General features: G+C 51.8%; 3 protein-coding genes across 3 annotated transcripts in view; 2 read left to right on the forward strand and 1 right to left on the reverse strand.

The window, feature by feature from the left end:
* SEBOX (SEBOX homeobox) lies at positions 1–2,787 on the forward strand. The gene is made up of 3 exons (XM_027862323.1): positions 1–257; positions 920–1,080; positions 1,268–2,787. The coding sequence occupies exons 1-3, from the start codon at positions 176–178 to the stop codon at positions 1,655–1,657; spliced, it is 633 nt and encodes a 210-aa protein (XP_027718124.1). The 5' UTR covers positions 1–175; the 3' UTR covers positions 1,658–2,787.
* Positions 2,788–3,577: 790 nt separating this feature from the next.
* TMEM199 (transmembrane protein 199) lies at positions 3,578–8,537 on the reverse strand. Its single transcript, XM_027862324.1, has 6 exons — positions 8,333–8,537; positions 7,584–7,657; positions 7,248–7,337; positions 5,959–6,001; positions 5,582–5,694; positions 3,578–5,277 (listed from the first exon to the last, which is right to left on the reverse strand). The coding sequence occupies exons 1-6, from the start codon at positions 8,535–8,537 to the stop codon at positions 5,182–5,184; spliced, it is 621 nt and encodes a 206-aa protein (XP_027718125.1). The 3' UTR covers positions 3,578–5,181.
* Positions 8,538–8,735: 198 nt separating this feature from the next.
* Positions 8,736–9,415, forward strand: part of POLDIP2 (DNA polymerase delta interacting protein 2) — a 9,214-nt gene continuing 8,534 nt past the window's right edge. The window contains exon 1 of the mRNA XM_027862322.1: positions 8,736–8,899. Coding sequence (XP_027718123.1) covers positions 8,736–8,899 — 164 coding nt within the window. The remainder of the gene's footprint in view (positions 8,900–9,415) is intronic.

A 9,415-nucleotide genomic window follows, 5' to 3' on the forward strand; every position in this document is an offset into this window, starting at 1 on the left:
CTCATTCCAGAGGCGGGGCAGGGTTAGGCTGAGCAGGATAAAAGGCAAGGTGGGGGGAGGAGGTAGCTCAGTTGTCCAGGGCTAAGGGAGAGTAGAGGAGGAGGAGAACTTCTGGGAGCTCTGCTGGGCCAGGGGAAGATAGGGCCCCGAAAGGAGCTCAAGGCAGACCCTAGTCATGGCCCGACTCCTCCACTCAATGCTCGACTCCCCAGGAGGGGAATCAATCTCCCATCCTCCGATGGATGCCTCAGACGCAGGTGGGGCTGAAGGGGATCAGAGAGAAGAGGGAGGTTGATGGAGGTTGGAGTGTGTGAGGAATAAGAAGGGGGTAACCCCATGAAGAAGGGAGGAAGGCAGAGATAAAAAAGCTTTTGTGGATAAATTAAGGAGAGAGTCAGGGAACATAGAGTTGGGAGGAGGGATGGTGAGGAATTTTGGAGATTTAGGAAAGGATGGAGCGGCTGTTGAGTTCAGTGAGAAAGGGGGAATTGGTTGAAGAGAAGATGGGGAGAGATCAACAGGCTGAATAGAGAGGACGGACGGGAGATGGGGCTTGAAGGGGAGGGATGGGGAGACATTTGAAGAATGCACAGGAGGATGGCAGGGAGAGTGTGAGGTTGGAAATGAGGGTTGAGGTACTGGGACTGGGAGGGGATCAAAGGGGAAAGGTTAAGGGAGATTGGGTATTGAAAGACGGGGTGAGAGTTTGGGTGGCTGGAGAGGAACGATGGGGAGAAAGCTAGAGGGAAAATTGGGAGAACTTTAGGGGAGGCTTTTGACATTAAAAGGAAAGTTGGGGGAAGGGAAAAGAGAGAAAAGAAGGGACATGGACAAGAGGGAGGGGTGCTGGCCGGGGGCCAGTGTAGAGGTGAATGTCTACAGCAGTCCTGACCTTACCTGTAGGCCATTCCCTTTGCAGGTTGCGCCCCTGTGCCAAGGACCAGACGTCGGAAACGCACCACATTCAGCCGGGGGCAGCTGCTCGAGCTGGAGAGGGTGTTTGCAGCCCGGCCTTACCCAGATATTGGCACCCGAGAGCGGTTGGCACGGCTCACCCGTCTTCCTGAGGCCAAGATCCAGGTGAAACTGCCTGCCCTGCCCTTTCTTCCTGCCCTCCTCTGGTCTCCTTCAAAGAGCTGGGAAGCAGGACTCCCTTTCTCTGTGTCTGGGCCACCCTAACCTCAGACTCTGTTTTATGAGGTTTTTTTCTCTTTCTTTCTGGAAATGGAGTTAGAAGCTGGAATTGATTCTCCTTCCTCATTCCCAGGTTTGGTTTCAGAACCGCCGGGCCCGAAGAATCAAGAGCAGGAAGCCAGAAGGGTTGAGTGCCTGGACCAAAGACCCTAGGGGAACCCTTCCTCCGGCCAATAACCCTCTGCATCCCCAGGACCCTGAGAGCTGGGGACACTCCTCACCACATGACAGTGACCCCAACTCAGGCCAGCTGCCCTTCTGTCCCACTCCTGGCCTGGCCCCGGGGCACAGTGGTATGAGGGTCAAGGTATTGGGCCCTGGGGGGGTAGGTCCACCTGGGGCGGTGTCCAAGTCTCCAGGGCCACTCCACCGATGGGAACGTGGTGCCACCCAGACCTCTCTGGGAAGCCTCTCTGACCTTATCTATAATGCGGCCATCGTCACCAACTTGGATGACCCCTAATCTCGGACATGGAGATCTTCCCTCTTCTCATCCTAGGATGAACTCTTTTTTCCTTGACTCTGGAAACCCTCCACATCAGTTGCCAATTCCTGGCTCAGGCCACTTCCTTAGATAAGAGTTACTTGAGGGAGAAAAGTCTGACTTGGGTTTCCTTTCTCCTTTTCCGATCATTTCCAAGACCCAGTAAGGAGAGCTGGGCGGAGAATATATATGGGGAAGTCCAAGGGCCTGGAATCAGCTAAAGGCGCCTGCATGCGTAGGCCCAGGGCTAATCCCTTAAGGATGGAATGGTCTTTTGCAAACAGGCCAGGCCTATCCCTAGGAGGCCAAGACTTCTCAATGCACCGTCCTGGACCTGGGAGCATAGACGTCAGTGACACTGCGCTTCATCAGAATCACCCAGGGATCTAGCAGCCAACTAGTACAACCTAGGAATCCCCAGTATCACATACTACATATCACACACTATATCTCATGACTATTGTCCCCTGCAGCTGGATGACCATGGTTGAGAGATCCCTTTGGGACGGATTGGGTGAGTAGGTGGTCCTTTGTAATTCCCAATTTCCTCAACTCTCCAGCCAGGCTAACCCTTGCTGGTGACCCCCCATCCCCATCCAGTCACATTTCCTCTCTCTGAAGGCAGATGTCCACTTCCCTCTCACCCCCTCCCCAACATTACTTAATTAAAATCCAAATGTAAAGCAGAGAGAGCTGGGCAATTAGAATGCTCTCCCCATCTCTCTGCCTTCCAGCTGGTGGAGATAGCAGCTGGTCCATGGATGCTGTGGCCCAGTTCACAGAGGGTTAACCTTCCCTTCCCACATCCCCACCCCCTCTCCCCAATGGACAAATTAATCTGGACCATGGCACCTCTGTGACCAGAGGGAGAAATATCATTTTTCCTGCAGACGGAATATTATTAAAGTAATAACGAGAAATTCAGGGCTCTGAGCTTATCTGGATTTGATTTAGAACTGCTCTGACCCCGAGTTCCAAGGCCCACCTGCACCAGCCGGAGGATCCTGTACATAATGGGGTGTGGGAAAGGGAGGGCAGTGTGTTTCTGCCCATCCATCAGCTGTAATACCAACTAATCTCCCAAATAAAACCAAACCCCTCTACCTTAATCTGGAGCTGTTTTGTAAATGAGTGGCTGGGGGGTGGTGTGGTGGTGGAGATGGGGCCTCCTGGGAGTTCATCTCCATTGCCAAATCCCTTAATAGGACCAGGTTACAACACAGATCCCCTAATATCAGAAGGGACTTAGGAGGATGTTTAATCAGAGAGGCCAGGGCTCAGGTTGATGGACACTAAGAAAAAATAGGGGCTTCTTTTCCCATAATAACCTCCCCTATTCCCTGTGAGCCCCAGGTACACCCCACAGTGTGGGCACATAAAAACTGCCTTGGCTACCTTCAGCTTAAGCCAAAGGAAGTACATTCCTCTGATCTCTTTCCCATGGGGATCTTGGATTGGGATGGTGAAACATGGGCCAACTGGCTACCTAGCAAGAGTCCAGGAGAAGGAGGACTAGCCCTCATGATGTGACCTTCCTAAGTCAGGCCGACAGACCTCCCTTCTCTCCTTGATTTCCCCCCTTGGGATGAGGCACTCTTCCAGTGAAAATAAGAACCTCCCCCCCTCTCCAAGAGGTGGCAGATGGTGGGGACAAAACCAGGGAAGAGTTGTTTAGAGAAGCCTTGCTGGGGATGGGAGGCAAGAAGGATATATTCGGAAACGGAAGTCTGCAACAAAAGACATCATTAGATACCCAAAGGACAAGGTCCCACAGAACAGGAACAAAGGCTGGAGGACCTCAGAACACCCTGTGGCATCCTGTAGGACCCCAGGACAGCATGGGTGTTCAGATTAGCTAAATGCCCAAACATCTGTGGATGCAATCAAGTCTTCTGGGCATTTTTATTTAAATGTTTAAACTTTAATAGTTGTATAAATCCTATCGGCACATGACAAAACAAACTGAAAACAGCATTTAAGGACAGAAATTCTTTCTTCAAGCTCAACTCTGTGAGCAGCAGAACAGTTTAAGTGCCTTCCTCTTGAGGGGAGGCTTTTTGGGTGACAGGGTCTGAAAAAGAATTCTTTGAGAACTTTATGCAAATCCTCTATATACAGAAACACCCTTTGTATACACGTGCCTAAGTCTGTCTGTATATACACACATACCTTTTCTTATCCATTAAGCTACCACATAGGCTACATTAGATACAGTATACATAAAATCTGAAGATTTTCTCTTTGACACGTGTGCCTAAAAACCACAGTGCAATACAAAAATTTTGCAATCAAAACCAGAGCTTATGGGAAAATGAGGTTAGGAGGATAAAACTCAAAAACTTCACCGGTGACCCATTAAAAAGAGATGGGCACCTAATAAAGATGGTAACAGTTTTACACATATTAAATGGTTGAGAAATACATAAATAGTACACAATAAATAGCAGTGGTGCCTGCAGCCTCAGGCTGAGGCTCTGGGGGCCTGGGCTGGCAAACTCCAGTTGCTCCTAGGGGGAGGGTAGTTTCAGTGGATGCCTACTCTGGGGCTGGGGGTGGGTCTTGCCCACAGAGGAAGGTGGGGAAAAGGTAGATGCAGACCAGCCCTCATCAGCCCACAGCTCCCAATGCACCGTAAGATATAGGGCACTTCACCTTGAAAAAGACCTGAAGTTTGCTTGTGGAAGTGGGTGCTGGAACAGTGGACGCTCGAGTTATGTGAAGAGGCGCGGTTTTCTGTCAGATGAAATGGTGCATAAGCAAACACAAAATTTGTGTTATGCTCAAATTGTTCCCAAATATATCAATCCCAGTGGAATAAATTCGCATTTTTCAAAACAAGCATGATAGAAGAACTGACTCTATGTTCTTTTCAGACTAGAGAAGATTCACAGAAGCCATTTTCCCTGGACACAAGAGGAGCCAGAGGAGGGATTTATGTGGTTAACAATAAACATACAGGTTTTACCGCCCCTTTCTCCCCATTCTTGGAATCAGAGGACACAGTGCTTTGAAGGCAGGAAGCCTCAGACATTGAAGGGAGGGAAACATATATACAAACACACAAAGATGAAGGAGAGGAAGAGCTAGAAGAAATCTTGAGGTCAACATAAAGGCAGAAACTAAAATCGACAAAAGGCAATTATTTTCCAAGAGCCTGGCTAGAGGCTGGATGCGAAGGTTTTTCTGCTTCAGTATTCTCTGCTGTTCCTCTTTCAGTCCAAATGGGCACCACTTTGGGGTGGGCAGTTACCTCAGCCCTGTGATGTTCTGATGCAGGTGGCTGGGTTTGTATTAAGGGCGAAGACAGTGTCTGACTTGGGGACGTGGGCAGGGATGAGGCAGCAGCCCCAGCCCTCTTCCCTGGACCTTAATATAAGCCCACGTGCAGAGGAGTGTCTGCTGACACGGAGGGCCAAGGTATGGTGGAAGAAAAAAAGAGAGAGCAAAGCCCCCCACCCCAGGACTCCTGGAAACACTTGATTCGGGTGGGGGCAGAGCACTTGTTAAAGCTCTCCAAGTTCTCCTTCCATGGCCCGGACCATGATGTAGAGCTCAGCCAGACCCACCACGGAGGCAACAATCACTGCGGCCAGCACCCTCTGGGAGAGAGAAATGGTGGGATGAAAGATACATTCACCGGCTTTTGGCCCCTAGAAATCCTCCTTTTCTCTTTCCTTCCCCTAGCTCTATAGAAAAAAAGATCAGTCTGGTGCCTTCCCGTGTCTGAGCAGGACACACAAGAACAGAGGAGGAAGTTGAGTTTCTCTCGGGGTTACTGCTCACCCTTGTTTTATACATGCACATGCACACATTATTCACCTGAAGGCGTGGCTGTCACCCTTCAGATGTGTTCCCCACGCCCTCAGTCTGGCACACGGCTCCTCTAGCCCAGTGCCCCCTTACCGCTGCCATTTCTGAAAAGATGTACTGGCTTCCTACATAGGTGCAGGTAAAAGCTGCTGCCACAGTGACGATGAAGTTGAAGATGGAGATGACCACTGCCTTCACCGACCTCACTGCGAGCCAAAGGGAGATGGGACAGAAAGCTCAGTGGCATATCCTTGAGGACTCCTCTGCACTGCAGGACACGGGCGTGCGCACATGTGCAAGCATGCAACCCTCCCCCCCGCAACTAGCTCTCCCTCAGAAGGGATCTCAGACAACTCAGGGTGTGCTCAGGGGGCTCGGGAATGGAAGGTGTAATCCATCTCCTCCAATGGGAGAAGGGAGGGATTGTGATGGTGACCAGTTTCCTGCCCTATGCCTTTGCAGCGTCTCACCTTGCCGTCCAAAATCAGCTAGAGTCCCATCACGCCGTGCGGCCTGAGAAGAAGAAAAGGCAGATGGTAGGCCAAGGCATCTCAGGGACTTTTCATCTGTCAGTTAAGATCAGGACAGAACATCCTTCACAGTTTTCCTCATTGCCAACTTTTCCCAACTAACCTGACACTCAGAGGTAGGTTACAGATCTCCTATCATCAACAGTGAGAGAATCAGTTTGTAGACAAGAGCACCGCCTCCATCAGGGCACAGGGAAGTCCTATGTTACACAGCAGAGAACTCTGCCCCAGGTTTTCCCTCTAAAGGTTTAAATGAAAAGGATTTTTTTTTTCTGTTTGAATAAGCTGGGTGCTTTCTCTAAAGTATCAGTTGACTTGGGTTATACCGACTTGGTCACTGGGTAGCTAAGAGACCTGTTGGGCAAAGGAGAAAGTGAGATCTGGATGCTAATCCCAGCTCTGACACTAGCTGTGAAGGCACACTGTCTTTCTAGGCTTTAGCTTCCTCACCTACAAAATGGGAGTAATAATACTTGTAATAGCCATGTTAAAGAATTGTGAAGAAAATGCTTGGTAAACCTTCTACCAGAATGTAAAATCCTTGAAGGCAGGCACCATCTCTGTTTAAAAAAAAAAAATCTTTCCCTAGTGCCCAGCACACAGTAAATGTGTTATTCAACCTTAACCTTAATTTTTCTGAGCTTCAGTCTTCTGATCTGTAAAATGGGATATTCTCTGCTTATCTTACAGAGTTGGTATAAGGAACCAAAAAAGATAATGTGTGAAAAGCTGTTAAAAAATTAATTAAAAAAAATGTGTGGCATTATTTATTCTATAAATACAGAGCCCTCTGGTGGCTAGAACAGACCTCTGGGGCCAAAAAGAAATAGACCTCCCCTACGCCACATCCTTCTACAACGAAACCAGTGGGATCATCAATACACCCTTTACTGCCACAGTTCCACCCAGCCTTTGTCGGGTCTGAACCATCATCTTAATAGATTAATTTTTTAATCCATCCATGAATCTGTCCTGAGTTTGATGAAGGTAAGACTTAATACTGAAGTGGTTTTGTTTCCATTTCAGAGCCACGGGAACTCTTCTTTAAACAAAGTTTAATTCTGCCTTTTTCTCTCCCATCAGATTAGGAAATCTTTGAGGGAAGGGACTTTCACTTCCCGCAGAAGACCTCGGAGGCAGAAGCTAGTCGTTTCCTTCCTCTATCATCTTCTTCCTGGTAAAAAACAAGACTCTGCACACAGTCTGAGGTATGAACCGCCAGCTCTCACCTGGCAAGAAACATTCCTGGTGATGCGACTATACTCCTCATTGGCCAACTGCACTTTGATCCGTTCCAGTCGGGCCACCAGCTCAGGATTCTGAGGCAGAAGGACAAAATGGGAGGCGTGAACTACGACCTGAACCCCTCGCACCCCCCAAAGTCTCACTAGCTCTCATCACTGTGTTCTGGATGTAACTCCTTCGCTTGCTATGGCTCTCCGGGCCTAGTTTTTTCTGTTCGTAAAAAGGGGTCAATACTCTCTGGCTCTTTTCACCTCCTAAAGGCGTCACACAAGAGCCTAACTGGGCTAAGGTTCACCTCCCCAGTCACCTCTGTTACCTACCCTGGGGGGTCTCACAACCTCGGGGAGATAGATTTCACTGCCTTCCAGGAGCTCATGAAGGAAGACAGAGGAGCCTAGGAAAAGAAGATTTGCAGAGTGACTCACAACGGAAGGAGAGCAGAGCCTGACCCCTCCATTCTCTCTGCCTGGTGGGGGCCCCTCAGACCCTCTCTGAACATGATTTTTTAATGAGAAGTGCCCAAACCACTCCCACGGAGCCACCCCCAGCACGGCGTGGCCACGCTGAGCATCATGATTTACTTCTGATTAAATTAAATGACTAACGGGTGAAGATGACCGGGAAAGATCGGAAGTTAAAGCACGATCCCTCGAGTTACTTTCACGAGTGGGCACAAATAACCGCCAATAACTAATAATCCGTGAGTCGTTTAAATGTATCTTTTTTTTTAACCCTTATGTGGAAGAGGAGACTCGAGTCCAGGAAAGGAGCCTCCGGTGCCCGGACCCAGGACTCGTGCTGGGAGAGCTGAGCGACGTCAGGGCTCCCTGGGCACCAGAATCTGGGGCAGAAAAGGGGCTGCAGAGGAGGCGGGGCCAGAGCCTTGGGCCAGACCAGGACGAGGACCCTTGCTCAAAATCAGAACCGTGTCTTCAAATGCCCGAGATGAAACACACGTGACTCGCCCAGGGCCGCCCGGGCCACGATTCAAACGGGAGCTGCAATTCGAACGCCGGCCCTCGGCGTGTCGGGGCGGGGGCACGCGCTGGGCCCGGCTCGGGACTCTCACCCTGCTCCCGGAGGTGCTCGTGCAGCTCTCGGAGCAGGCGGAAGGGCACCACGGGCCGGGGGTCTTCGCCCTCGCCGGCCTTCTTGCTCCTCAGAACCGCCTCCAGCCGCGCCCGCAGCTCCCGGGGCAGGCGCGCCGCCTCCAGCTCCCCGCCGGGACGCAGGGCTCGTCGCAGCCGCCGCCCGGCGCGCACGGAGGACGCCATCTTGGGTCGGGCGGCGTCAGGTGACCGGAGGCGGAGCCGCCGAGAACTTCCGGTAGTCCTAGAGAGGCGGCGGCGCGCGGGGCCCTGTGGGCCGGGGGCGGGGCGTGGCTCGGCGAGGCAGCACGCAGGGCCCCGCGTCGGCGTCCGCATCTGTGACCGTGACCGAGTCCGCGCGTCCGCGGCGGCCCAGGCGCCGACATGGCGGGCTGCGTAGCCCGGCGGGCCGTGGCCGTGGCCGTGGGCGGCCGCTGCTGCTGCTGGTGGTCCCGGCCGCTGGCGGGGGCCCGGGCGCTGCGGCCACTCGCGACCTTTCCCCCCGCGCCCCCGGCCGCGGCCGCGGCGCGGAGACACCTCTCGTCCCGGTGAGGCGGGGGGCGGGGACCGGGCGGGGGGCCTCTTTCGGAGCCAGCCGAATGTAAGCTCCCTGAAGACAGGGCCTGTGACCCCTTGAGTGCGGGGGCTGGCTGGTTCTCGGCTTTCTGGCCCCAGCGCCGACCGTTCAGCCTGGGCTAGTAGAGTGTAAGCTCCTCGAGGGCAGGGACTCTTGTTGTTGTCTGTACACAGTAATAGACAAGTAGCGTGTAAGCTTCTTGGGGGCATCTTGTTTTGGGATTTGACTGGACAGCGCCTAGACCAGTGCCTGGACATATAGTAACAGGCAGGTAGAGTGTAAGCTTCTAGAGGGCAGGGACTCTTATTTTGTCTGTACATAGTAATAGAGAAGTAGAGTGTAAGCTTCTTGGGGGCAGGGACTCTTTTTTTTGGATTTGTCTGGATAGCTCTTAGACCAGTGCCTGGACCATATAATAACAGGCAGGTAGAGTGTAAGCTTCTAGAGGGCAGGGACTTTTGTTTTTGTCTTTATATCTCCAGTGCCT

The sequence above is a fragment of the Vombatus ursinus genome, unplaced genomic scaffold, assembly GCF_900497805.2.
Source record: "Vombatus ursinus unplaced genomic scaffold, bare-nosed wombat genome assembly UNPS02014768.1, whole genome shotgun sequence".
Lineage (NCBI taxonomy): Eukaryota > Metazoa > Chordata > Mammalia > Diprotodontia > Vombatidae > Vombatus > Vombatus ursinus.

Coding starts and splice junctions, on each gene's coding strand:
- TMEM199 (XM_027862324.1), bottom strand. CDS start 8,537: ATGGCGTCCTCCGTGCGCGCCGGGCGGCGGCTGCGACGAGCCCTGCGT. Junction 7,338..7,583: donor AGGTTGTGAGACCCCCCAGG/GTAGGTAACAGA, acceptor CTTCTGCCTCAG/AATCCTGAGCTGGTGGCCCG. Junction 5,278..5,581: donor TCTTTTCAGAAATGGCAGCG/GTAAGGGGGCAC, acceptor TCTCTCTCCCAG/AGGGTGCTGGCCGCAGTGAT.
- SEBOX (XM_027862323.1), top strand. CDS start 176: ATGGCCCGACTCCTCCACTCAATGCTCGACTCCCCAGGAGGGGAATCA. Junction 258..919: donor GATGGATGCCTCAGACGCAG/GTGGGGCTGAAG, acceptor TTCCCTTTGCAG/GTTGCGCCCCTGTGCCAAGG. Junction 1,081..1,267: donor TTCCTGAGGCCAAGATCCAG/GTGAAACTGCCT, acceptor CCTCATTCCCAG/GTTTGGTTTCAGAACCGCCG.